Source organism: Doryrhamphus excisus, linkage group LG9 (assembly GCF_037039965.1).
Source record: "Doryrhamphus excisus strain RoL-2023G ecotype Guam linkage group LG9, RoL_Dexc_Guam_v1.1, whole genome shotgun sequence".
Classification (NCBI taxonomy): Eukaryota; Metazoa; Chordata; class Actinopteri; order Syngnathiformes; family Syngnathidae; genus Doryrhamphus; species Doryrhamphus excisus.
The window spans coordinates 18970967-18998748 of record NC_136365.1 but is presented as its reverse complement, the minus strand read 5'-3'; the positions used below and the strand labels follow the sequence as shown (position 1 = coordinate 18998748).

General features: G+C 44.1%; 5 protein-coding genes across 6 annotated transcripts; 2 read left to right on the top strand and 3 right to left on the bottom strand.

Annotated features, from left to right (window-relative positions):
* Positions 1-1425: 1425 nt before the first annotated feature.
* hapstr1b (HUWE1 associated protein modifying stress responses b) lies at positions 1426-6803 on the bottom strand. The gene is made up of 4 exons (XM_058086951.2): positions 6358-6803; positions 3539-3619; positions 3186-3461; positions 1426-2952 (listed from the first exon to the last, which is right to left on the bottom strand). Exons 1-4 carry the CDS (start codon positions 6551-6553, stop codon positions 2714-2716), a joined length of 792 nt encoding a protein of 263 aa, XP_057942934.1. The 5' UTR covers positions 6554-6803; the 3' UTR covers positions 1426-2713.
* Positions 6804-8296: 1493 nt separating this feature from the next.
* Positions 8297-17817, top strand: abcg2b (ATP-binding cassette, sub-family G (WHITE), member 2b). Of its 2 annotated transcripts, XM_078793559.1 has the most exons (16): positions 8297-8511; positions 8618-8754; positions 8895-8954; positions 9521-9638; positions 9708-9863; positions 9942-10099; positions 11651-11802; positions 11872-11964; positions 12031-12182; positions 13626-13777; positions 13864-13953; positions 14031-14155; positions 15019-15173; positions 15235-15324; positions 15401-15453; positions 15528-17817. In XM_078793559.1, exons 3-16 carry the CDS (start codon positions 8914-8916, stop codon positions 15673-15675), a joined length of 1683 nt encoding a protein of 560 aa, XP_078649685.1. In that variant the 5' UTR covers positions 8297-8511; positions 8618-8754; positions 8895-8913; the 3' UTR covers positions 15676-17817. The 2 variants fall into 2 exon arrangements, with proteins under 2 accessions (XP_078649685.1, XP_057942869.2); XM_058086886.2 differs by lacking the exon at positions 8297-8511 and having other exon boundaries at positions 8603-8754.
* On the bottom strand, positions 16837-19094 carry LOC131138207 (uncharacterized). Its single transcript, XM_058086940.2, has one exon. The coding sequence runs from the start codon at positions 19037-19039 to the stop codon at positions 18113-18115; it is 927 nt and encodes a 308-aa protein (XP_057942923.2). The 5' UTR covers positions 19040-19094; the 3' UTR covers positions 16837-18112.
* Positions 19095-20325: 1231 nt separating this feature from the next.
* On the bottom strand, positions 20326-22273 carry LOC131133886 (lipopolysaccharide-induced tumor necrosis factor-alpha factor homolog). The gene is made up of 4 exons (XM_058078970.2): positions 22064-22273; positions 21871-21993; positions 20611-20785; positions 20326-20529 (listed from the first exon to the last, which is right to left on the bottom strand). The coding sequence occupies exons 1-4, from the start codon at positions 22122-22124 to the stop codon at positions 20412-20414; spliced, it is 477 nt and encodes a 158-aa protein (XP_057934953.2). The 5' UTR covers positions 22125-22273; the 3' UTR covers positions 20326-20411.
* Positions 22274-22339: 66 nt separating this feature from the next.
* Positions 22340-27033, top strand: LOC131133870 (actin-related protein 2/3 complex subunit 1A). Its single transcript, XM_058078969.2, has 11 exons — positions 22340-22692; positions 23267-23360; positions 23490-23594; positions 23667-23889; positions 23995-24102; positions 24857-24960; positions 25038-25146; positions 25774-25849; positions 25918-26111; positions 26188-26278; positions 26348-27033. Exons 2-11 carry the CDS (start codon positions 23297-23299, stop codon positions 26384-26386), a joined length of 1113 nt encoding a protein of 370 aa, XP_057934952.1. The 5' UTR covers positions 22340-22692; positions 23267-23296; the 3' UTR covers positions 26387-27033.
* The last annotated feature ends 749 nt before the right edge of the window (positions 27034-27782 follow it).

The window sequence follows — 27782 nt, the reverse complement described above, 5'->3', positions numbered from 1 at the left end:
ACACTTACCTGGCTTGATCTCCAGCTAACTGACTAACTAGCTCGGTGTCAAACTAACTCTATTCCACCCAAACGTACTAACTAACTCACCCACTCATTAAATTCCACCCAAAATCAATTAACCGACTGTCTAAGTGACAAACTAACTTAATCCTTCATTCATTCACCAACTAACTCATTCATTTGTTTATACAAAATCCCGCCAGCAAATGTACACTTACCTAGCTTGATCTCCAGCTAACTGACTAACTAGCTCGGTGTCAAACTAACTCTATTCCACCCAAACTTACTAACTAACTCACCCACTCATTAAATTCCATGCTATGATGATTAACTCGCAAAATCTCGATAGCTAACTCACTTGTAAAATAACTCACTGCTCCTTCACTCACTTGCAACCTAAGTCATTAATCCACCAACTAACTCATTACACTGTGTAAACAAACTAACTTGGTTAATTAATTGTTAATTGATTGATCAAATGCACCTTAGTCACAAAGTAACTCCTTAACACACTCGCAACCTAACTTACTAAACAATCAACTAACTCATTAGTTTATGCAAAGCCCTGCAAACTAACTCACAAAATAACTGTCAAGCTAATTGGCTATTCAACCAGCTACCTGGCTTACTAGTTGTTGGTTGATGACAACGTTGAGCTAACTGCCTAATTAAGTCACGTACTGGCTCGTTTGAAGGCAGGCTCACAGAGTGACTTGCTAACTAAGTCACTAAGTCACTCCCTTGCAGACTCGCTGATGGTGTTTTTGCAACCGCGTGGCTGACAATATGGGCTGTATTAGACAGACTGTTAGACGCTCTTTCACCTCCTGCAGGTGTGGATGTGGAGGTGCTCCTTCATGGGCAAGCCCCCGCACCCCCACCCCCAATAGAGGTCAAGTGTGTGCTGAAGGCCTGGCAGCTTCCTTTCAGACAAGGTGGCACCTCCTTTATTGCTATCTTTAGCGTCTGGGCTTCTCCTCCGCCGGGGGAAGACAGCAATGCTTTGTCAGGAGCTATTCGTGGCGGCACGCCGCCGCCGAGGGTCAGCCTGGCTGTCACATCACACAGCAAGAACAAAGTCTGCTTCTGTTTGTTTCACAGGAGAAAAAAAAAATCTCCTTTTGTGGCCAAGTGGAAAGCTTGACTGGGCATTTCATAATGAGATCCCATGCATGAACTCTGCCTTTACTGTTGTGTGTGTCGTGCACTTCAGCATTGTGTAGCAGTGGTGTGTGTTTTACATGCCACCTCTTGCCTCTGTCACAACAGTTTCACAGCAAAGCCTTTGTGCACATAAATATGTGCAATTTGCCAAGCAGCGCATAGGAAATTCCCTCAAATTGCCGGGATGGGAATCATTTGTTGTCATTATCACCCGTAGCCTTTGACGTCTTTAACAGTCGCATATTTTATTTCACTCTTAGCTAATTTGCCGTTTGGCCTTCACCAGCAACCCCATGCTGGGAAAATAGCATCATTATGGCAATGTTCCCACTTCTAAGTGCAATACACCAAAAAAAAAAGTAGAGATGGGGAGAAAGTAAAACATGCATAATAAAAATGTCAAAAATAAACACATGCAAGATACAGACATCATGGGAATATTGATGTGTAATTGCCCCTTCAGTTTTATTGCGTGAGAAAATAGAAGCCTGTCGCCCTCTTGTGTCAGACAACCGATACTGCATTCTTTCTGCAAGGCGGGTTTGTTTTTTACTGTCACTTTTGCAGTGACATAGTAAACAAGTGACAATGTATGTTTGATGGTTTTAGCCATCTTGTTCTATCTCGGAACCCACACTACTAAAAAAGTAAAATAGTCAAGGTGAAAAGTGGTAAAAATGCATGACCAGGCATTCTCAGTGACTAATCTGGAATTAAACCCAAGTGTTGGGTTATTTTCCATTTTTTGTAGTGGTAAAAAAGTAAACCTGAGGTTTGTGAAATAGTTGTAGTTCCTTTATTGTCATAATGGTTATTGTACATGATTCATTTGCACGTGTTTATTTTTGCTTTTTTTTTTTTTTTTTACAATATTTACCACATAATAACAGCACCTACGTCTTTATTTACACACATTACATAAAGATTGTATCACAAAGCAGTGTGATTTTTCCAAAACAAAAAAAAGCATTGCAAGCCTTGTTGGAAATGATTGAAAGTCTTCCTGTGTGGGCCTCAATGTAAACATGGAACTGATCAGTCTGAGTGTAAACATAAAGAGTGCAGATTCTGTTAGGAAGGTTGATGACGGTTCTGAGCGACGGCTTTGTGACCCGAAAGCAGGAGTCAACTTGCATCCAAAACACAGCGAGTGTAGCGGCCGTCTAAAAGGCAAGGGACAAGGAGGACGCGGCCCGTTGGGATGCAAGCACTCTGATGGCTAACATTTGGAACGGCAACATGGCCTTCCAAACGAGACTCGGATCAGCTCCGGCTCTCACGGAGGAAGGCGGGTGTACAAATGAAATGTGCGCTTTAGAAATGGTGGCGCTTGCTTTAAGCAAACAGGAAGTAAATAAGAGGACAAGTCACGTGAGTGAGTAACAAAATAGAGCAGGAGAGGAAAAAAGTGTGTTGTAATATTTGACTTTTTATTACACGTAGCAATGCAGCTAGGATGACGCTTTGGCGGCGAGCCGAGGTTCAGTTCTCATCGGCTGTCCAACAAGTGGGCCTCGTGGGAGGCAAGGGTGGGGGGGAGTGGTGGCTCAGAGCATCCGGTTCCGTTTATGAGTGGGCGAGTCTGTGATGACGTCACTGCAGGGGGTGGGGCCTCGCTTGCGGTTGGCAGTGGAATCCAAGTGGAGCGCCATCTCCTCAGCGATAAACGTGTTGAGGTCGACGTCGTGCAGGCCGTTCCTGCGCCGGCCCAGGGACTGCGCGGGGTGGGTGGGTGAGCCGGGCGGTCCGGAGCGGACGGAAATGCTGGCCATGGCACCGCTGAGGCCTGAGCGGGGGACATGGGAGGTTGTGTTTATTTATTCTCAACTTTTTTCTCCTATTTCATATTTTGACTGTACCGTTATGATTCAACTTTTTCTTTCCGATATAAAAAATGTTTTCATTTAGGCAGGAATGCAGTATTTGGCACAGGATTACAATCTATCTGCGGTGTTGGGAGCTTGGTGGGGTGCTACATAGACCAATGCATGTGTTGGTTGAGGTGTGTTTGGTACTGACCGTGCAGGGCTATGGCCTCCCTGAAGGGCTGCAGGTCCGTCTCCACAGAGCTGCCGGTCTCCGGTGGAGGCGGCCGGCTGGCGGTCACCATGGCACCTCGGGTCGGGGCCCGGGGTGTCCGTGGAGGGGGGATCTTCCCACACAGGAAGCTGATAAGGTCCTCCCGTCGGATGGTTCGCCGGCGCTTCTTCACCCAGGCGATCACCTCCTTGTTCCTGCGCTGGTAGCCTATCTGGATGCCCAGGTCGTAGCTGCGCTGGCGGGCCTCCATGCTCTCTGCACAATGACAAACGCGGCTCTTTTAGTGGACGGGGACCCCAGGAAGACTTGTAGGGGGCACGGTATGAGCTTACCTTTGTACATGTTAGTGACGGCGGTGGCTGCGTTCTGGAAGGGCACCCAGAGAGAAAGGCCTTGTTGTTGACATTCTCTGTCTGTGGATCACATTGACACTGTGCTGTTATTGCCACATATCCACACAACCATCAGCGTTTGAATGCTCAAAACTGCAACTGATACGTAGTGTGTCACATGCTGTACCACGTGGCATCCACTAGGTGGCAGTGTTGATATGCTTGTGCCACGAACCCCAGCAAATAGTGCCTGCTAACAGGGGCCAAATAATGCTAAGCATCTTGGTGAAGGACCTCTTGGAACTGCAATGTTTATTATTATGATTTATTTGTTATTATTTACATTCTCTACAAATGAAGACGGCCATTTTGGTTTCCAGCCAGCAAAAACCAGGGGCTGTATTGCAACAAACCAGTCCTGGGCGCTCTATGCCAGGCTCTGCATGCTAACGTTAGCATTGCTAACATGCCAATATTTGTGTCGTAAAATTGTGGCTGTTTTTATAATTATGTTAGATGAAAGCATGTTAGTGTCTGATCCTGCTAGGTTTTTAAAGCCAACGTTAGCATCGCTGCATGCTAATATTAGCACAGTCACATTTAAGCTGTTTTCATAATTAGAAACTTACAGAACACATTATGTTAGATGTTGCTGCTAGCAAGCTAACATTAGCATAGTAACAGTTTTTGACATTTTCTTTAGTATTAATATATGCAGACACTACGCTCTACCGTGCTAGATGTTGCATGCTAACATCTGTGTTTTAGCCTGCTAACGTTAGCATACTAGCATTTTAGCCATTTTCATATTATTAACATTAGCAGTGACTTTCACTATCATGCTAGGCTTTGCATGCTGATGACATTTTGGGTGTTTTCACATGTAGAAACCTATATAAAACACCAATGGCTATCATGTTGGGTGTTGCCATGTTAAGCCTAGCATACTAACATTAGCACAATAGCATTTTTAACATTTTCATAAGTACTAACAAACAAACACAGACACTTGGCTCTATCATGCTAGAAGTTGCATGCCAACATTAGCATTTTTCATAAGTACAAGGTTATAGACACTGCTATCATGAGATATATATAGCATGTATATGTAATTATATAATGTCTCTATTTACACCTCATTTTCAATTTCTTAGGAATTCAGACCCAATGTCTTCTGGCATCTAGTTCATATTGCATTTGATTCCTGACACTCCAAGAATCCGCTTTCCCCAGTCACAGTGCGACCCAATTTTTAATTGGGTTCTGATGCCATCATGGTGCATCTATTGCCGATTTTAAGTGAAAACCTCTTAAAGGGGACCTATTATGCTCATTTTTGGCCCTTTGTAGTGAGTTGTGGACTCCTATAGAGCAGCTACACACAATAACCTGCACAGAAAGCGTTCTAGATCTTCCAGAATCGGCACCTATTCCAATTGTATTTCCAAAATGCTTCATTTTAATTTATTCCAACCACGGCCGGCCTCCAGGCATGCCCACTCTGGTTGTACAGCTAACAACCTGTACCCGGGAACGCCCACATAAATACATCCGCCTTACTTCTTTCAGGTCTCCCTCCCAAATGCACAAACCTCATTATCTGAGACTTTGGCATCGTTTAAGACGAGAATACATTTATAGGTCGGAAAAGTGGAAAAGGCATAAGAGGTCCTCTTAGATGAGCTGAATTTCCCATGGCCTTAAAGAGTGCCACCTTTGTAGTCCAAGCATGCCTGGCTTGAGACAACACACCTCGCTAACCCACTAAGGTCGTTTGGCAGACCTACTGTTGAGCCGCAGTGTGACAGACATACAAACAAACAAACATCTGATGTACAAGAGTGGCGAGGTCGAAGCTTTCAATCCTTGGATAAATCCTGAATTTAATCTGCTCCAAGGAGATGACCAGCTTGTGTTGACTTGAAGCACAACACAGCTGCCAGGCTGCTTAGCGGCAGATGTTTCTTGACTGGAGGTGGATCATGTTTGTCCAGACTAGGGTGCAGCATCTTGGGCAGCCATTTTCAGCAGTAGATACATTACAGTGAAAGACTACAACAGCAGCATGGAGGAGGTTTTGTGGGGGGGGGGGCAACTATTTCAAAACAACATACCACAGTGGTGATGTAAGGTGCTGGTATAATAGTGTGCGTTCTGTCTATATGACTGCCTCATGTTGACGTTTGACAACCCAAACGAGCGAAACTCTGCAGCAAATTCAGCAACAATCAGGTGAAAAATGGACTTCGGGTATACATTTGAGTCCTGGGTCCTTCCGAGACAGCCCATTGCGGCTGCGATCTGTCTGCGTCACCAGATTCGAATAATTCAAGTCACTAACTAGATGAGTTGTTAATTTGACCGCTGAGTAGCTTTAGCTTAGCATCACTGCGAGGCCCGCTGCTTAGCGGCGATGTAGCGTTTGTGAGCCTAGTGAAATATATATTATTACTACATTATTCGTGTGAGGTTAACATCAGTGTTGCACTTTCTGAACGCCAGGCTGTGACCGGTTTGAAGCTACAGCTAGCATTAGCATCGAGCTAACTTGATGGGACAACACAACACGATCCCACAGAAGCGAGCATAACAAATCCGATGGTTTAACCACACGAGGCGTTCAGACAAAGGGCACAGACCGCTTTATTGTGATGCAGTGTGAGGCATGCGGAAAGATAAAGTTGGCTAACGCAGTTAGCTCTGGTTAGCCGGTGCCCTTTGTGTCTGCTCATCCAGTTAGCCGCAGGGATTAGCTTTAGCCTGAAGCTAACTCCCTTTAGCTGTCAAGTCTGTCACCAACGACACTTCCCGGTCCTCACCTTTGTAGAGCTGGGCCACCGCGGTGGCCGAGTTCTGGAAGAGGTGCCACAGCTTCTGTTGGTTCTGTTCAGTCTCCTCGTCGCTCGGCTCATTCTGATCTGCCACGGCCAGGCACTGGCGTTCCCACTTGGAGAACCAGTGCTCCGGGCCGTGCCCCTGGATCTCGGCTTCCCCCTCCTCCTTCCTTTCCTCCATAGCTAATAAGGCGTTAGCCGGTAGCCTGGAAGCTAGCCTCCGTTTGAAATATACGGTCCCTTGATCTTTGGGTACTCAAAAGATCTTTGTTCGATGCGCTGAAGGAGAACAATGCTCCACAATGTTCTAGAACGAAGAAAAAGCAACACAGTCGTCGCTAGAGTCGCATTGTGTGTGGTGGCCAATCCGCCCTGCGTACACATACACCATCGAGCTCAGCCACTCGACGGGATGACAACACAAGAATTTCTTTGCCTAGCCCCGCCCTCCTTAGGATTGTTCTGAAAGGCGATTGGCTAGAGCGACATCTCAGCATGGCTCTCTGGGCCGACCGCAAAATCTAACTGGACGGCAGCGAGAAAGGAGAAGAACATTAGCAAAACAACATTGATCCCGCCCCCCAAAGACTCCCCTGTTTGGCCTGCCTTACAGTATTGTGTGCGGCAGGGGGCAGACTGGCAGTGGAAGCGGTGCTTTCGTGGCTGTAATGTGATCTCGTAAAAGCACACCACTTCTGTTGTGCTCGTAGAAATGTTCGGTTGTTTCGGGAAGTTAGTCGTACACATTCATTTAGCTATTTCGGCAAGTACAACCACGACAAGAGGGTCTTTATAAAAAAGCTTTAATGGCAGTGACGCAACAAGTTACGTGTTGTGTCTGGATTCCATGAAGCCGACCGACACATTCCGGTGGCCTATAGCTTGGTGTTAGGACTTAACTTTTAGTTAAATAAAAATCCACACAAATATAAAGATGGCAAATTGAACACATAAATGAAGATAAACACTAATATGAACATTGTATTTTTAAATATGTTTAAAAAAAATAGTCGCCAAAAACCGGATATGACGCCAGTTATACTTCCGTATTCGGATTTCAAGGTAAACAAAGTGTTGGCGCAGTATTTGATGGTGATATCTGCCTCAGGGATATTTATTTTGTGTTTTGCTTCCACATTTCGTCAATAATATCACAATTTATCACAATATTAAATATCACACACAAGTTTGTCATATTTTGGTGCACAAGACTGGATGTGATGCACTAACGAGTCACTATTGACACTTCCATGAATTATGCCTGCATACTTTTTGCAATTCAAAGTGAACCATTTTGATTACAAACATAAAAGTGCTCACTTTTGATTGTGCGTTGTGATCTTTGCAAAGTGTATAGGGTCATGTTGGCGCAGGGGTGTCCAAACATGTTCCACTGAGGGCCGCACCCTGAAAAATGGAATGATGTGATGTGGAAAGGTGAGTTATTAGTATCAACTTTGGACTTTTTCCTATTTTTCACCTTTCCCAAATATTTCAACTTTGTTCTTGTCAATTTTCTTTGACTTTATTCCAATAATATTTTGACCTTATTCTGGTCACATTATAACCTTTTCTGCAACTTAGTTCCAGTAATTACAATTTTACATGTTTTTCAACTATGCTACAAAAATGAAATTTTTCCTTGTAATGTTACAAGGTTTTTTTCCCACAAAGTTGCAACCATTTTTCTGGAAAAAAGACTCTTGTACATTTTTTTTTCTAGTTGTGACTTTATTCTACCTTTCAATTTGTTAAAAAATGACAACTTTATAAGTTTGTTTCTTACAGCTTTAAAAAAAATCTTCTTTATTTTATTTAATATTTCAACTAAGATGACAACTTTTTCTTGTTAGATGTCTTCATATTTTGACTTTATTCTTGTAAAATTACTGCTTGTTTTTCCATTTATGCTGTTATCATAATTCACTTGTTATGTTCTATTTTTGGAATGGGCCAAGAGCCAATAAAAATAGCTGAGGGCCGCACTTTGCACAACCCTCTCTTGGAGTATCAAGCGGTTATCAGAGCATCTTGGCTGCAGTTGCTGAGATGATGAGTTCACGGCACGGTCAGTGTCTTTATCTGAATAAGGGAGTCCAAAGATGAGAAGATTTTATGGCAGAGCCGAGTTAATTGCAGGTTGGAACCTCCTTCACCGTACACGTGCGTGCCTTCTCGTCTGATTCTTCTTCACTTGGCTTGTGTTTGTTTGGCATTGTACCGTTTGAACATGTGCGCGGGGAAGGAGGACGTTTGTACACTGGAGGACAATCCCCGAGAACGAGGGCCGACAGTGACCTTCAGCAACTTGCACTATTGTGTCCAAGAGAGCAGGTTCTGCCGGAGAAAAGGTCCGGTCAAGTTCATCCTCAAAGATGTCAGGTAGGACACCTCCTGTTATCCTGTCACCCCCCCTTCAGAAATATTAAAATAACACGCAACTAGATCATGTTTAATAATACAAATGAGTTACTGTTCGAAAAGAACGCTACATTTATTTACTTTCTTCTGTGTTGTTGCAGTGGCATCATTAGACCCGGGATGAACGCCATCATGGGCGCCACAGGAAGTGGAAAAACATCGTAAGTAAACCTTCATACGTGCTAGCCTAAGAACAATAAAGTGCTATCCTAAGTGCGATCCGGGACCTGTTTCCGGCTGCACAGCTGGAATGAATAAAGTCAAAATAACAAATAGAAAAATAAACTGTTTGCAAGCATGAAGTTGAATTAAAGAATAACCAAAAGGTAAAGTTGCTATTTTGGAAAATGTGGTCAGATCAAAGTGATATTATTATTATTATTTATTTTAGTCAAAAAGTGAGAAGAAAAAATAATTGAAAAAGGAAAAAAAACAAGTTTTATAAGAATAAAGTTGAAATAGTAGGACGATGACATTAAGATATGAAGATAAAAAAAAACAATCCTGTGAAAAAAGTTAATAATTTTACATGAATAAAGTTATGATATGATGGAGAAAAGGTATTTTAGAAGCATGATGCTACAAAACAAAGAATCAAGTTGCTATTTTGGACAATTAGCTCAGATAAAAATGATATTTTTACTAATATTGTTATTATAAAATAACAAATAATGAAAGAAAAAACAGAAAAAAGAATAAAACAGTCATTTTACATTTTCCTCACCAGGCTTCTGGATGTCATTGCGGGTAGAAAAGATCCCGCCGGACTTCGGCAAGGAAGTGTCCGTGTGGATGGCACACTGGTGACCTCTGACCTCAGGTTGAGTTCTGCTTATGTAGTCCAGGTATGCAAGCACGCCCGCACAAGATGGCCGACATGAACACTCTGACTTTTGGGAGCTTTTTGTTCCAAGGATGACATCCTGATGGGAACGCTTACTGTCAGGGAGAACCTCCTCTTCAGCGCCAACCTGCGCCTGGACCCTCGACGCCATTCAGCGTCAGAGAAGCGTAGCAGGGTGGTGGCCATCATAGATGACCTGGGCCTGACTGACTGTGCAGACACCAAGGTGCATGTGCTGTCACGTCTTTGCTGTGCAGGAGCAGTCACAAGTCAGTCAGAGTGATTGTTTTGTCGCTGTGCACAGATAGGGACAGAGTTTCTGCGCGGGGTGTCGGGCGGCGAGAGGAAGCGCTGCAGCATCGGGATGGAACTCATCACCTCTCCCTCTCTGCTCTTCCTGGACGAACCCACCACCGGGCTGGACTCCCACACGGCCAACTGCATCATCGGCCTGCTGCACAAGTACCACTCCCTTGCATCATTCTTATCATTAAGCCCATCAAATGGGCTCACACGAGGACCCCCGTTTTCCAATGCATTTTTATTGATGTTTATTCATTTATTTTGAGTTACTTTTATTTGTGCTATTTTTTAACCAAATAAGTAAATTTATTCCTTTCTTCTTTCCATCCATCCTTCAATCCATCCATCCATCCTTCAATCCGTCCTTCCATCCATACATCATCCATCCATCCATCCATGTTTCCATCCTCCATCCATCCATCCATCCATCCTTCATGTTTACATCCTTCATCCATCCATCCATCCATCCATCCATCCATCCATCCTTCAATCCGTCCTTCCATCCATACATCATCCATCCATCCATCCATGTTTCCATCCTTCATCCATCCATCCATCCTTCATTTTTACATCCTTCATCCATTCATCCATCCATCCATCCATCAATCCGTCCTTTCATCCATACATCATCCATCCATCCATCCATGTTTCCATCCCTTCATCATCATCGATCCATCCATCCATCCTTCAATCCGTCCTTCCATCCATACATCATCCATCCATCCATCCATGTTTCCATCCTTCATCCATCCATCCATCCTTCATGTTTACATCCTTCATCCATTCATCCATCCATCCATCAATCCGTCCTTTCATCCATACATCATCCATCCATCCATCCATGTTTCCATCCCTTCATCATCATCGATCCATCCATCCATCCTTCAATCCGTCCATCCATCCATACATTATCCTTCCATCCATCCATGTTTCCATCCATCCATCCAGCCATCCATCCATCCATCCATGTTTACATCCTTCATCCATCCATCCATCCATCCTTCAATCCGTCCTTCCATCCATACATCATCCATCCATCCATCCATCCATGTTTCCATCCCTTCATCATCCATCCATCCTTCAATCCGTCCTTCCATCCATACATCATCCATCCATCCATCCATGTTTCCATCCTTCCATCCATCCATCCAGCCATCCATCCGTCCATCCTTCAATTCGTCCTTCCATCCATACAGCATCCATCCATCCATCCATTTATCCATCCATGTTTCCATCCATCCATCCATCCGCTTATCTGGGTCAGGGTGGTTGGTCAGCAGTCTCAGTAGGGAAGCCCACACTTCCTGGTCCACCTCCTCCAGTTCCACCAAGAAAACACTAAGGCGTTCCCAGGCCAGCTGTGAGACATAATCCCTCCAGCATGTCCTAGGTCTGCCGCAGGGTGGGGCCTTCTCCTGGCCAGGCATGCCCGGAACACCATAACTCACAACAAACTACAACTCTGACGTCACTTCCTGCCCGCCCACCACTAAGGTCCCAGAGGGAACACATTTACTGTGACAAACATGAGCAGGAGTTTAATTTCAATGGTGTATTACCTTTTTTATGTCTACTAATACCAGTGTGAAGCCATTTGAAGGCGTCATTACAATACATTGATGAGACAATAGCCACTGTAGGAAGTACGCTGTCCTCAAAAAAACAAGGTACTGCTAAAACGTGGGTGACTGACGCGTGTGCTGTTTCTAGACTATCCAGGCGAGGCAAGACCGTCATCTTCTCCATCCACCAGCCGCGCTTCTCCATCTTCCGCTGCTTTGACCACCTGACTCTCATGCATAAAGGGGAGGTGGTGTACGCAGGGGCGGCCAACCTGGCGCTCCAATACTTCACAAACCTTGGTGCGGCACGTGCCCACCTTGTCATGATGTTTGTTTGTTTTTCAGCATCAACATCATGTTTTGTTTCAGGCTTCCAGATGGAGTCCTTGGACAACCCTGCTGATTTCTTCATGGACGTCACCAATGGCGAAGCTCAATCCGCTTTGGAAGAAATCAACACAGGTACTGTGCTCCGGATACCACATAGCTAATGCTAACGCCTTCATCACGGCCGCTCGCTCTCTGCAGCTGAGTGTAAGAACATCTTGGCGGTGCGCTACTATCAGTCCCAGCTGTGTCGGGATATGCTGCACCAGCTGGACCGTATCCACCGCAGCCTCGCTGATGGCATCACTGCTCTGCAAAAGACTGATCGTTATGCAACTTCTTTCCTCTACCAGGTCAGACAGCACTGCTGCTGCACTCAATCAGGACTTTTTACTTTCTTTCAACATTAATACGACAATGGGTACTGCAGGTGCATATCTGTATCAGCCGATATCAGTGAAAAAGTACCGTATCGACATCGGCCAGTACTTGCTTTAAAATGCTACTGATATTACCATTGTAACCATTTATATTTCAGCTCTATGCTACTGATATTACTAATGTATCCTTGAATACTTCAGCTCTATGCTACTGATATTACCATATGTATCCTTGAATATTTCAGCTTCATGCTACTAATATTACAATACTTATCCTTGAATATCACAGCTCTATGGTACTTATATTACTAATGTATCCTTCAATACCTCAGCTCTATTCTACTGATATTACCATATCTATCCTTGAATATTTCAGCTTCATGCTACTTAGATTACCATATCTATCCTTGAATATTTCAGCTTCATGCTACTTAGATTACCATATCTATCCTTGAATATTTCAACTTCATGCTACTTATACTAACATATCTGTCCTTGAATATTTCAGCTTCATGCTACTTAGATTACCAGACTTATACTTGAATATCACAGCTCTATGCTACTGATATTACCATATGTATCCTTGAATATTTCAGCTTCATGCTACTTAGATTACCAGACTTATACTTGAATATCACAGCTCTATGCTACTGATATTACCATATGTATCCTTGAATATTTCAGCTTCATGCTACTGATATTACCATATGTATCCTTGAATATCACAGTTCTATGATACTTATATTACTAATGCATCCTTGAATACTTCAGCTCTATGCTACTGATATTACCATATCTATCCTTGAATATTTCAGCTTTATGCTACTTATATTACTATACGTATCCTTGAACATCCCAAATCTATGCTACGGATATTACAACATGTATTCCTGTTTTTGTTGTTTGTCAGAATATTACAACTCTAAAAAAAAGCATATTTTTTCTTTAATATTGTAACTAAAATGAGATGATTTTTCTCTGTGTTATTAGAATTGGTACAATCTGACATTTTTCTCTTAAGATTTTCTTGTTTTTTTTATTTTCCAATTACTTTCTTTATGTCAATTTTCTTCTCAGAATTATGTTTTTATTCCCTAATATTTTGACTTTATTCTTATAACATTATTTTCACAACCTCAACCTTTTCCAAAAATTACAAGTTTATTTTTTTTTAAGTTTATTACAAGTATACTTTTTTCCAGAATTTTACAACTTAAAACCTAGCCTAAAATGACATCATTTGTCCTAATACTACTGTCCTAATACGCTGGGCTGGAATGATGGGTATCATGACCTAGAAGTTGTGAGGTCTTTTATGAGAGGACTTGGCCGCCCTCCCTGCAAACATGTTGATGAGGGCCATCACGGCCATGAATAAATAGAATGATGTATCGTGTGTGTGTGTGCGTGCGGCAGATGCGCGTGGTCTGCGGCAGGACGATCCTGAACACGCTGAGGAATCCGCAGACGTCCTACGCCCAGCTGGCTCTCAACATCTTCTTTGCCGTTTTGGTGGGACTCATTTATTACCAAATGCCGCTCAGCCTGCCCGAAGCCTTGCAGAACAGGTACGACACACACAACAAGCACTTACACACTGCACAACCTCCTGGATTCATTCATTGGATTTTTTTTAATCTTTTTTTTCTCGCAGGAGTGGTGCCTTCTTCTTCCTTATCATCAACATGGTGTTTGGGAATCTCTCCGCCGTGGAGCTCTTCATCAACGAGAGAGCCATCTTCCTGTGAGCGACGTGCAGAATGTCCGTTCTTCCGTGAGCAGCTAAACATCTTCCATGCTTCTTTGTGTCTTCTTTTCCAGCCATGAGAACTCCAGCGGCTACTACCGCACGTCCGTCTACTTCCTCTCCAAGATTGTTGCCGACCTCATCCCCAACCGCATCATCCCCATCTTTTTGTTTTCAGCCATCGCCTACTACATGATGGGTAACATCCACACACACACACAACGTCTGCTAGCTTTAGCGTGTGGTGCACCAAAACAACCAAGAGCCAGCAGAAAGACACCAAATGTGCTATCTGGATCACATCCGGATTAAAGCCAACACAGGCCAGTGGAACCAGTTCATAATTTCATATAGTTCATATTGCAATAAGGAAGGTTGTCTACACTCCAATAATAATAAAGTAATATGGGATATGAAGAAAAGCAATACTGAGCATCGCGCAATGCTCGTAGTTGTTGACTTGTAGTTCTTACGCTTCAAGGATTTTTTTAATGTCTTTTCAGAATTTATATAAATTTTGACATCTTTTCATTTACAATATTACATATAAAACTATATAAAATCATATAAAAAAATTCATTCATTCATTCATTTTTTTATTTTTTTATTCATTCATTAATTTTTTATTTTATTTTTGTATTTATATTTTTTAGAATTGATATTATTTTTGGGTTAGCACGCAGACCTCACAGCTAGGAGACCAGGGTTCAATTCCACCCTCTGCCATCTCTGTGTGGAGTTTGCATGTTCCATGTTCATATAGCCATAGAACACAATATTATGTTTGTCTTGAAAGATCAGTCTAAAATGGTGGCTACTAGAGGTTGTCTGGGGGGGCAAATGACTGAGTTTGATGAGATTAGGGTGCAGACCATTTGGGATGTCGGTAGGAAGGCTAATATGTCTAGCTTGTTGAGCTTGTTTCTCACCCCATAAAGAAACCTCCACTCTGCTTTGTAGCAAAACCCGGTCTTCTCAGAGCTGCTGCAGGTTTAAAAAAGGTTTTGCACGAGCAAGTCCAGACGGATGGATTGTGGTCACAATGTGTTGTTCACTGTGCAGGACTGAAACCAGCCTTGGCTGCCTTCCTGTGCTTCGCTCTGACTATGTCACTGGTCAGCCTGGCGGGGGTCAGCTTGGCCTTCCTGGTGTCCGCCAGCGTGTCTTCCTTCGCCATGGCCAACATCCTCATCGCTCTGCCCTTCGTTTTTATGATGGTGGGTCACAAAGACGCGGGCAATGGCGTCCTGTCGTTTATACTGCGTGTGTGTGTTTCAGGTGTTCGGCGGCTACCTGGTCAACCTCAACGCCATGTTGAGCTGGCTCTCCTGGCTCGAGTGGATCAGCATCTTCAGATATGGACTGAACGTACGTAAGACACCAGAACAAGATGGAGCCGAGCGCAACTTGTTTAGCCTACATCTGTTTTTCCGCTCGCTATCAGGCTGCGTTCATCAACGAGATGACGGGACAGGTGTTCTACTCCAACACCAGCATGTGAGAACCGCAGCCGTGACTCATCAACAACACCCAACTTAAACTCACACGAGTTCTCTCTTTGGCTCCTGCAGCATCCCGGGTGAGCTCTTCCTCCGCAGCCAGGACATCGACTACTCCACCTGGGGTTTCTGGCAGAACCAGGTGGCCCTGCTGGGGATCATCCTGGTCTGCATGTCCCTGGCCTACGTTCAGCTGCGGAGGATCAACCGATGGAAGTGAAGCACGCTCGTCCCGTCACCTGTTTACACTATTTTTTAGCATTTATTTGACGGCACTCAACACCGTGCAAGACCACCTGCGAGAACCCCACAGACCTCCACCAAGGCCACACTGGAGCGTTGTACAGTAATCCCTCCTTTATAGCGGATAATTGTCTCCGGATCGTGAGAAGTCAATATCCCTCAAGTAGGATTTCTTCATTTATATTTGGAATATTTTTGTAGTTAGAGCATGAAAAAACATGTTTACCACCTTCTAGATGTGGTTTCTAACACTATTAGAGCCCTCTAGACATGAAATAACAGCCCTATAGTCAACTTTACGCTCAGATTACCCAATATTGTAGATGACATAAGAGAAAATACAACATATTAAGTATACAAAACCTGTTTACCACCTTCTAAATGTGGTTTCTAACACTATTAGAGCCCTCTAGACATGAAATAACATCCCTATAGTCAACTTTACTCTTAGATTACCCAATATTGTAGATGACATAAGAGAAAATACAACATATTAAGTATACAAAACCTGTTTACCACCTTCTAAATGTGGTTTCTAACACTATTAGAGCCCTCTAGACATGAAATAACATCCCTATAGTCCACTTTACTCTTAGATTACCCAATATTGTAGATGACATAAGAGAAAATACAACATATTAAGTATACAAAACCTGTTTACCACCTTCTACTTAGAGCCCCTGTCGTCCTCCTATTAATTAATGTAGTAGAAACATACAAGAAAATAAGACATATTAAGCATAGAAAACCCGTTCACCACCTTCTAATACTTGCATGTTAGATTAATTGGAGACTAAATTATCCATAGGTATGAATGTAAATGTAAATGTAAGCTGTTTTCTACCTGAACACATGTATTGAAACGTTTGGCTGCAGGGCGGATAATCTGCCACTAAGCACACCTGCTCCGTGCATGTGGGAAGGGTGCAGCAACATGAAAGCCGTGTAAGACCTAACAAAGCTTCTTAAGATGAGGGAATGTGGGCAAAGTGTGCTGCTACTCCTCAAGTGTAGTACTTGATAGATTGTTCTACACCTATTGATACCGTGCAGTAGGCTCCAGCATATGGTTGGATGGATGGATGATACCATGCAGATGCAAAAATGATATTGAATACAAATAACATTGCAGTATGAGCGGCTTTTTGCTGTGCTTGTGATATGGTGTTCCACTGATATGCAGTACTGCTACTTTAATAAAGCTGCCCAAATAAAATAAAAGAAAACACAATATATATGATACAGTATACAGTCGCCCCTCGTTTACAGCGGAAAAACTGGTTATGTCTTTCTAAATACAGTTTTAACATTATTAGAGCCCTGGAAACGTGAAATAACACCCCTATATTCACCTGTACTCTCCGATTATTCTTTGTTTACAACACATGGCTCACATCTTGTGCTACAGGGACTCCAAACGTCCGCAAGCTAGTGAATTAGGGAGCCAACAAGCTAGCCTCAAATTTATTTCTTCTAAACGTAAGAACCCAAAAAATTACCACTTCCACATGGGATAGGAGGAGGAGTTTTTTTTCACTCTATCATGTGGAACACGCTGTGAAGTGTTAAGTAGTGATGTGGGGATCGATACTGAAATATCGATACTTCCGATACCAGCTCCTCATGCGCTGAAATTGTCCGTAGAAACATTGACCAACAAAGCCATGTGTAAATTGTGAATAATTAGTCAATTATTTTCATGTTTTAATTAGGTGAATTTAAGCATCTGTATCATCGATACCAGTCTGAATTGTACTCGGAAGCTGAATCAGTGGTATCCCACACTATGTTTTGATAAATAATACACCAACCATAGTCTACCACAGTCATCATTTATAAAACCGCCATCTTGTGAGGGAGCGATATCTACAATGAGGTGAACATGATAATGTTGTTGGAAAAATAAATCAATATATCAATGCCATTTACAATGGTTTTAGTGTAAAATTAATTAAAAAAAGGTGCTTTGGGTTAATATATGGAGTCATCTGCTGATGACATCAAACCATTTTATTTGGCTAACTAATAGGCTAGCTAATAAGATGCTAACCAGTGATTTAAAAAACAAACATACATACAGAGTTGAACTCAGTGTATTACCAACATGATAAGACGTGCATCATAGTGTACGATAACCGAGGCGTACATTTTTGATGCTAACCGAGGTTCCAGTCTGCTTGACTTCGATTTCATATTTCACATCCTGAAAACACATCATGTTTTGTTTAAGGGAATATCAAAGGATCTGTGAGGACAAGCAGTCTGTGCATATTGTGTGTTGTTTTAAGATGCCACACTGCCATCTACTGGCCTGGCAAGCATACTACACTGTTTTTATGTAAAATGTGAAAAAATGCAAAGGAAAAAAATATTTTTGTTGTGTAAAAGTAGTCAACAATATCTCAATTTCACCTTTAGAAGCTTTTCGTACTGCTAGCGCTCTTTTTGAGCGCAAGCGACACCGGCGTGTTTTCTAGTCCCCGCAGCCACTCCGTGCACTTAAGCACCACGCGCTCGTCCACGCCGCCATCTTGCTCGTCTTCGTACTCCACATCGTCGTACTTGTGCCGTTCGTTGAGCAGTGACACCTTCACCATGGCGCTCACGTCAGTCCGGGCAGCCACTCGGCCTGCGGGGGCGCTGTGGCGCAGAGTGGACGCCGGGTGCCTCCTGGAGAGCGGGTCCCTCCTGCGTCTGGAGTCTGGGACGTTGACGGAAACGGTTGTGTTGTTGGCGACGTTCCTGGTGGCCGAGCGTCTCTCGCTGTTTCTCCGCTGAAGCAGCAGCACGGCCTCGGGCGTGAGTGTTAGCGTGAAGCGGGTCTCTTCCGGGTGACTTTTAGTTCTGGTTCTCAGCTCAGGTTCGCTTTTTGTTGAGTTGGTGTGTTTCCGTTGCTGGGTCTTCATCACGGACGCCCCCGTGTTGGAGGCGGGGCTGATCTCTGGGAATCCCTTTTTTTTTGGGTGCAGCTCCGGCCCTGGAAGTACTCTTGTGGTGGGCAGGTGACTCCTGGGTGGGCTCTTCTTGCTCAGCTGCTTGAAGTTCAAAGCCAGGCGCTCTTTCACTGAGCTGCCTTTGTCTTCTTTCGCCATCTTTGTCTTGTCAGCACCGTCCACAGCTTTATCCTTCCCGGTCAATCCCGACACGGAGCGAGGCAGCGACACAGGTGGTATGAAGGGCATTTTAGAAACGCACAGGACGAGGTAGGCCAGGAGCTCGGTCTTCCGCTGGAACTTCAAGAAGGAAAAGGGCGCCAATGAGGGAAAGCATCTAGTGAAGAAGGTGCGGTACCTCGGAGCATGTTGGGCCATGCAGGGCTCGCTCGGTGCCGGGAGCCTCATATACTGGACAGGCTGACACCCACAGGTGGCCTTATACCTGGTCAGGAGGGGAAGGGGAGGGGACGAGGCACCAGGCGGCCTCACATGCTAATGACTGTGAGGCTCAGCCGTCTAAAATAGACATGAACGTCTAATCCTCTGGTGTCACCTTTACCGGCACACACCACCAGCTGGGTCCAAAGGGCGGCAACTTGATTTTTCTATTCTCAAAATAAAATAGAATTCATTATGAAGCAAAATTATGAAAATGATCACATGAGGAATGGATGTGATTGTGACTGGGGATCACATGACATGCTGGTGTACAGCATGTGTCCTTACTAGAGCCTTTTTTAATTATATCTTTTCAGTCATATTTTATGCTCTTAGTCTTTAGCTTTTAACTCCAGTGTTTCCTCGGGGGGTCCTCCACACTGGGGGGGCTGTCCTTGGGTCCCTTCGACCCAGCCGGATGGGGGTTCCTCCCTGTGATGTGGGGGTCTGCCCGTCTGTCGGAGTCGGTCCCCCGATGGCACGGCCTGCGGCTCCTCCCAGTGTGGACGGCCCCAAAGGGGGCGTTTCCTTGATCCTCAGTGCCATGCCATGTCTCCCTACTGTGTGTGATTGTGTGTGTGTGTGTGTGTGTGTGTGTCTACTATGGAGGGTGGGAGGGAGGGGCTTTCTTTGTAATTGTTTTTAATTCTGTGCTCTACAAATAAAGTTGATTTGATTTATCCCAGCTGACTTCAGTTGAGAGGCGGGGTACACCCTAATATCATTGAATAGGGACTACGACTAAGATAATTGTACTAGTATGTACTTTTTCAAGCATTGAAATGAAGCATTTTTACATTGACTGTAATGTTGGGTGAGACACACAAGCACCAGATTTGATCGGGTTTTTATTGCCGGTTTGAATGATCTCACAATAAGCACAATAGTCCCCAACACGGTGTACTGCTGCGACTCAACTCTGAAGCCCCATTGTCACTTCCTGTTCGTCACCTGCTCAGGTCCCCTAGCACCAAAACACATTTACAGCAACACACACCAGAGCGAGTCTTATGTGTGTCTTACTTTGGCTTATTATGTCTACCATATTGGCTAATGAGAGTGTTAAGGTGACAATAGGGGTGTTATTTTGTGTCTAGAGGGCTCTAATGTTTAAAAGTATATTTAGAAGGTTAAAAACAGGTGTTCTATCCCCCAAATGTGAAAATATTTCATTTATAAATAAGGAATTCTTGTTGGGTTTGGGCCACACGTGGTTAGCATGTAGGATAGAGTCACATCACTCACTCATAAAATACATTTTAAACATTTATTTCTGTGCTTGAAAAATAATATCCATTTAAGAAGGCGCGGACCGCCAATGTAAAAGTAAAAGCAGTTATCAGTGACAGCAAGTTCTGCGCTGCACATGAAGCACACGATAACATCTGGGGCAGCTGTGGTGGGCGTCTTTAAAATGCTGGACCAGTAGGGGAATGAGGCAGCAGCCCAGCACCAACCTGCAACAACAACATCAGCATACACCTTATTCGTAGTAACCAGATAACGGGATTAAGGCCTCCGAATGCGCCTCGGCTCACCCGCACAGCGCCAACACGAGACACATGAGCCACGCGTGTCTTCCCGCCCGGAAGGTGACCCTGGTGGTGACTTGGGCGCGACAGGAAGGACATGTGGTCGGAGCAGGAGAGCGATGCAACTCGGTCTCGTAGCTCACGAACTTGGGCCTGGGGGTGGAGAGAGGGGGTGCAGACACTGGGGGACAAGAGAAGGAAGATGCAGAGAAACATGCGGTGGAATCTTGGTTAGCATACAGTGGAACCTTGGTTAGCATCATTGTGAAAACAGGAAGCTGCCACGTCGTGTCTTCCATGAAGGTTAATGTAACCTTAAATGTTCATTTTTGGGAGTTGGCTACTTCCGCTTGCCATTTTGTCAAGCTAATAGGATGCTAATAGGGCTGCTATCTCCAAAATGAATCGTAGAAGTCAGTCCACGTCATCGTAAGTCTAGATGAGCCTTGGAAATTGGACAATGACGGATATATGCGCATGCATTCTTTCATTTTTTCTTCATTCTTCATGTGGCAAGATGTGTTTGTAGCGCCACACGTTGGTAATTATCCGTCTGGATGCAACTGAGACAGTGTGCATGCAAATTTTTTTCAATCTCCCAAAAAAAAAAAAATTCAAATCCCAGGATCGTTCCCTTGTGGACATTTTGCGCTGTATATATGATTAGCAACTTCTAAATTGAAATCCTAGTACAGTGGAAGCTCTGTTAGCATATGCCTCGGCTGGCGTTTTTCTTGGTTAATGTCGAAAATGTATGACAAAATGTAGCTAATATAGCATAGACCCGTCTATGATGTCATCAGCAGTTGACTCTGTAGTTCTTTGTTAACTAACACAGTCAGGGCACAAAATAGGGCGGCACAGTGTAGCTCCCCACAGAGTCACACGGAGTCTGACGCTCTCTAATAACTTTATACTGACCTGAACACAGCTCGTGTTGGAAACTACACTTCCTTATTGTCACTCGAACACAGCGAGGTGCATTCATGGACACTACAAACATCACCACAACTACAAAAAAAAAACATTTTTATAGTTTTACATGTAGAAATCAATTCTAACTACATATAAATGTTAAGTTTCGGTAAAAGTAACCATAAGTGTTTGTTTATAAATGTTCCGACCACATTTTGCAGTGAATTTCCAATGTTAATTGAAAAAACATTCCTACTGTGTTGTGTAGCCTTATGTGTCATTTCATCGGCCACAAACAAAATCTTACTTGGGGCCGTAAAAAGCCTTCGGCCCTGCACGAAGTACGAGTACCTTGCGGGAGTGACTGCGTGGAACATCCTCCTCCAGGAGAAAGGGAAGTAGGAGAAGTAGGAAAAGGAGGAAAAGGCGCTCTGAAGGGTGAGTGAACGTGATAAACCTTCACATCTTGCCCATCTGCACACAAACATTATTTATCATCCATGTTGGGTGTGTTTAACACCTGAATGAATGCTGTATTAGTTACCTGGTAGGAAGTACGGTGGCGGTGTGGGAAAGTGCTCATCCATGTTGGAAAAGGACTCCATGTTTGCTTATAGAGCAAATGTGTTGTGTGAGTTTACTATGCCTGCAGGCCTGCCAGGTGACATGACTAATTGACCTGTCTCTGATTGGTTGGAGAAAATGTTACCCATAATGCAAAGCTAAGGCAATGAGGGGTCAGATAGTAATGATACTAATCACTGTGTATTTAATGTATTTAGTATGTAAGCACCTGGCAGGTGTGGGGGGGAAATTATCCCAAAGAATGTCAAACAGAGCACTGTGCGCCAATCTGATGCATGTCCTAATGTGTCCACCAGAGGCGCTCTTTCTGCTCATGCGCTCATTGAAAGTAGCGGCTGGCTAGCTTGATGCGGCTCTAAGCTAGCTGTCAGTCAGTCAGGCACCAGCGGTTTTCTCACAGACGACTTCACCCACCGGATGTTCCCGAACGCACTCCGTCGTCGGCCGTCTTGACATTCCCTCAACATTCCCGGACGAATTCGTGTCGACTGACCAGAGTCCGCGAATTCACGTCCACTCCTCATCGAACCATTCCCATTTAGAGCTGCTTAGCTTGCCGGCTAACGGAGCACACCGAGGAGCCGAGAGGTGAGTTAGCCCGCGAGCAAGGCTTTAATGCACAGCCGCCCTGTCAGGAAACACCGGGGTCGCTACCGATAAGGGAGGCCTACTTATGAAAGAAGAGTTTTTTTCTAGTGAAGAGTGTGTTATTAAAATAACCTCTATGACAGTAGGCCCCCTTGACAAGGAAGAGACGCTTGCCAGCCAGTGGAATGAGCTAGCGAAATCATATGTTAGCTAATTTGAGGGTTTAGCTCGGCAGACTAGTAATCTAGGGGACTAAACCATGGCAAAAACAAACCGAAATAGTAACACAATAGTAGTACACAACTGGGGCGTACATAATTCATCTTGTGGGAAGATAGAGTACGTGCTAAATGAATTTAAAGAAGACTTATGCTGTGAATGGCTAGTGTAACTATGCTAGCTCTAACCGGTTAACGTTGCATTCAAGTTCAAAGATAACTGGAGCCATTTATTCTCAATGAAATGAGGGATGGTTTTTGTCAGACGTGGTGTGTGAATTTCCAGTGCAGGCAAAGTTCAGTGCTGCTTGATGAATGGTGCCAGCTGTAATAAAGTTTGCACTGTGTGACTGCAGAGCTCTGCTGAAGGACCACACCCAGACAAGATGTCCCTTCATCAGTTTCTGTTGGAGCCCATCACCTGCCACGCGTGGAACCGCGACAGGACACGTAAGGCTTTTTTTTTGGTTTTTGGTCTTGGAATGCACCACGTCATTCCAAGTCACCATTCCCGTAAGAACGGGAACTGGTTTAGCTTGTTTTCGCTACCTTCTTTAACCCCCTGTTGTTTTCACACAGAGATTGCCATCAGTCCCAATAACCATGAAGTTCATATTTATAAAAAGAGCGGCAACCAGTGGGTTAAGACTCACGAGCTGAAGGAACACAACGGACACATTACAGGTACTCAATTCCCAAATGTACTCATGTCTCTGTGAACGGGACATCCTCAAATATTGTTTTTACTCTTGGCAGGCATCGACTGGGCCCCCAAAAGTGACCGCATAGTGACATGTGGAGCGGACCGCAATGCCTACGTGTGGTCCCAGAAGGAAGGCTTGTGGAAGCCCACACTGGTCATCCTCAGGATCAACAGAGCCGCCACATTCGTCAAGTGGTCACCGCTGGAGAACAAGTTTGCAGTCGGCAGCGGCGCCCGGCTCATTTCTGTCTGCTACTTTGAGTCGGAGAATGACTGGTAAGGTGATTTAAGATGTGTATTTGGTTTTTAGAAACGCTTCAATGAGGACTCGGCCATGAAGCTTGAATATTTTATAACAAAATGTTGTTCTTTGGGCTTCAGGTGGGTGAGCAAGCACATCAAGAAGCCCGTACGCTCCACCATCCTTAGTCTGGACTGGCATCCCAACAACGTGCTGCTGGCCGCTGGTTCATGTGACTTCAAATGCAGGTGGGGTGTAAATTAGGAATGGTTTTCCCCTGAAGGCTGCATACAGAAAGATGAAAGGATGCGGGGGTGATAATTTTTTACTTTTTTTGTGAAAAGGCTTCAAAAAACCTTTTTGCCAATAATAAATGAGCCACAGGTCGCAAATGGCCCCAGGCCCGTGTTTTGGTATAGAATGGCAGAGACTTTGGACTGACATTGGAAGAATTATCCAGTGTTTGCAGGGAAATCCAACATGATGATCTTCATGCTAATTTGGGGCAGACAATACTCCAGACATCACTATGCACTTCCCACAGGACTGCAACCTCTTTGTTGCAGTGATAGGATTGTCAAATTTGCATAATTGGCCATTATGCATTTGCTAAAAGTGGGTGGGGGAAAAAACATGAAAAGCAGAATATGTTTTAGAACTACAAATGAACTGTATATGGTCAGAGTTGGTTATTAGACTGCACTCTGCACCAGTAACAACCTTCATTTGAGCTGGGCTGGATGATCCAGCCATGCCATTTTTAACTGCCCTTAACATTTTGATCAGGAGTGTATAATCTGTGGTTCACATTTTTACTCCATTTTGATTTCTGTGTCAGCTCTTTGAGGTAGCAAACTCATTGGGCCTGAATGAACTACACCCGTTGTTCCCGGGTAATCTCCATGAATGCAGCCTCATTGATACAAACATTACATGGCCAACCCTGATAGAAATGTTTCTGGTTCCCGTTCTCCTGTCCCTTCCCCTCTTTGTGCTCTCCAGGGTGTTCTCAGCCTACATTAAGGAGGTGGAGGAGAAACCAGGCCCCACACCCTGGGGCAGCAAGATGCCCTTTGGAGCTGTGCTAGCAGAGTTTGGAGGAGCAGGTGTGTCTTGTCTTCTTCTATTTATACAGAAGGTATCAACAAGCCACTAAACCAGGTATGCTTGTTGGTCAACTTAGGAGGAGGGGGTTGGGTCCATTCTGTCTCCTTCTCAGCCTCTGGCAATCGTCTGGCGTGGGTCAGCCATGACAGCACCGTCACGGTGGTGGACAGCTCCAAGACGTCCACGTATGTTTCTATTTTTACCTCTTGTATGAATCCAATATGTATCCAATATTACCACATTACTATTCTTTAGTTAAAGGGTTGTCAAAGTCTCTTTCCATGAGGGTCACATCAGTTATGGCTGCCCTCGCATGGCCAATTGTACCTGTTAACATGTGTATATGATTACATAAATATTAAGGATGTCCCAAGTGCTGAGGCTGACATCCCATTAGAAAAGTTATTTTCTATAACCATATTCAAATCCACAAAATCAAGTTTGTAACAAAAGCTCATTATTTAAAAAGAAAAAAAGCATCCGCATCAGATCAGTGAGACTATTAAAAAAAAAAAAAAAAGATCAGATCTGAAGCCCAAAAATGTGGATGGGAACATTCCTGATAAATATGAATGTAACTTCATTATTACACAATGGACTGTGCATTTGATGATTATATTTTTACTAACAAATGGATGGCTAATATTAACATCCCAAACATTCATCATGCAGACATGCTGGTATTATGGGGTGTGACATCAGCTATCTCGAAGGGGAAAAAATAAAGCACAATTTTCCACAAGGTGTATGAGAGGGCAAGAGAGCGGAAATCAAACACTCCACTTGACTCATTTATCTTTTTGTCTTTTTAGTCCTTTGCAGTTGAAGACCGAGTTCCTGCCTCTCCTCAGCGTCATGTTTGTGTCTGAGAACAGTCTGGTCGCAGCGGTAAGGTCCACGGGTGCGTTCTGGGGACACGGCCGGGCGAGGCTTTAAATGTGTTTGTGTGCCACCAGGGCCACGACTGCTGCCCCATGCTGTTCCGCTGCGATGACGGCGGCGCACTGACGTTCGTGTCAAAGCTGGACCTCCCCAAGCAGAGCATCCAGAGGAACATTTCGGCCATGGAGCGCTTCCGTAACATGGACAAGAGGGCCACCACTGAGGACCGCAACACTGCGCTGGACACACTGCACCAGAACAGCATCACGTAGGTGACTCTCTGGTGGATGTTTATTATTTATCATCGTGTGTTTAAAAAGCATTTCTGTTTGTCGATGCATCAGCCAAGTGTCTATCTATGAGGGGGACAAAAGGGATTGTCGCAAGTTCTGCACCACAGGCATCGATGGAGCCATGACTATTTGGGATTTTAAGGTAGACGTAAAACACACTCACACAACCGCAGAGCTGTCAGCATCATCTTGTCTGTCTTCTTCTCCGCAGAGTCTAGAAGCTTCTATCCAGGGTCTGCGCATCATGTGAAGAAATGTTGTGAATGAATAATGAAGCGACGCTGCGACCTCCACCTCACCCTTTCCAGCTGACCCCCCACCCGCCCCTGCGACGCAGCCAGTAACACGCAACTTATCGAGTGTCTGCCGAAGCACTGATCAGACCATAACACACTCTTGGGGGGTGTCAAAACACACACACACACACGCGCACACACACAGAACTGACGTGTGACATCACTGTTGATTTTCTTTTCTTGCTGTTGTTTGATTTTTAAAAAAAAAGTGAAGCCTGGGTCATCAGAAAGCGTGAGGAGCCTCAGCCGCGTATTGAAACGTGACATGTGACTTGTGTGTTTTTATGTTCTCTAACCTCCAGTACCAAAAGTTCAACACAAAGCGTTGCGTTTTATCAACAAAGAAGAAAAAGCAGACTGAATAATCACCTGAATGTGAATATATCAGCGTGTTGTCGTTGGGTGATGAAGTCACAGTTGACAGGGGGTCACGGATGTTCTGTCGTCATGTTGCGGCCGGCTGTCGAGAGGCGCACGGCGCCACAGCCTTTTAGCGCACTGTAGCTACCATGCTAGGACCACACAATATGGAGGATTTCTATGTAACCCAGGTGGAAGCTAAATAAAGATGAGATACATTTACAGAACACAAGGCACCCTACCCTGCCTGTTGTCTTTATTCTCTGCATGTGTTTACCACTGTTTGCCTGGTTCTCCCTCATGTTTTATATTGTTCTTACTTTCAGGTATCCTCTCTCTCTTCAGAGGTACAAAGATGGCGTCCGGCTGTAGTGGAGCGTTAAGCAGCAGAATGTGAGTCACAAAATGACCAAACAACAAACATGTTTGTCTGACATTTACGTTCCAACTGCTGTAGAATAGATGGATGACATAGATTTCACATGCACAGTACAGATCAGCTTGCCCAACATGTAGCTGCCAAAAAATAGGCTGCCCGGAGGAACCGATGGCGACGTGACAGTGGATCCCATCGCTGTGGTTCACCACAACACAGGAAGCTACATCGCTAATCAACTTTTTAAAATTGGGGCCGTTCAAATTTGCAAATTATAGACAAATGCATTCAAGGCACAAGGTAAAATTAAAAAAACACAATTCTATTATCATCAGAGGTCATTGAATACATCACTAATAAACTAGTGGTTCCTCGCTCAGGAAAACACTGCCCTCTGGCGTTTTGGTGACGAATTGCAGGTCAAGCTCAGCCTTCATCTTTAATCTCATGTATCAAGTGTTTCATCAAGTAATGCAATAATCGATTTTCCGTGGAAACTAATGAAATTTATATTGGAGCCATGATAAGAACTAATAGCTTATAAGTATTATATTGCACATAAATTTGCTAAACACTAGGTGACAAATAAATATGTATTATCTCACATTAATGAC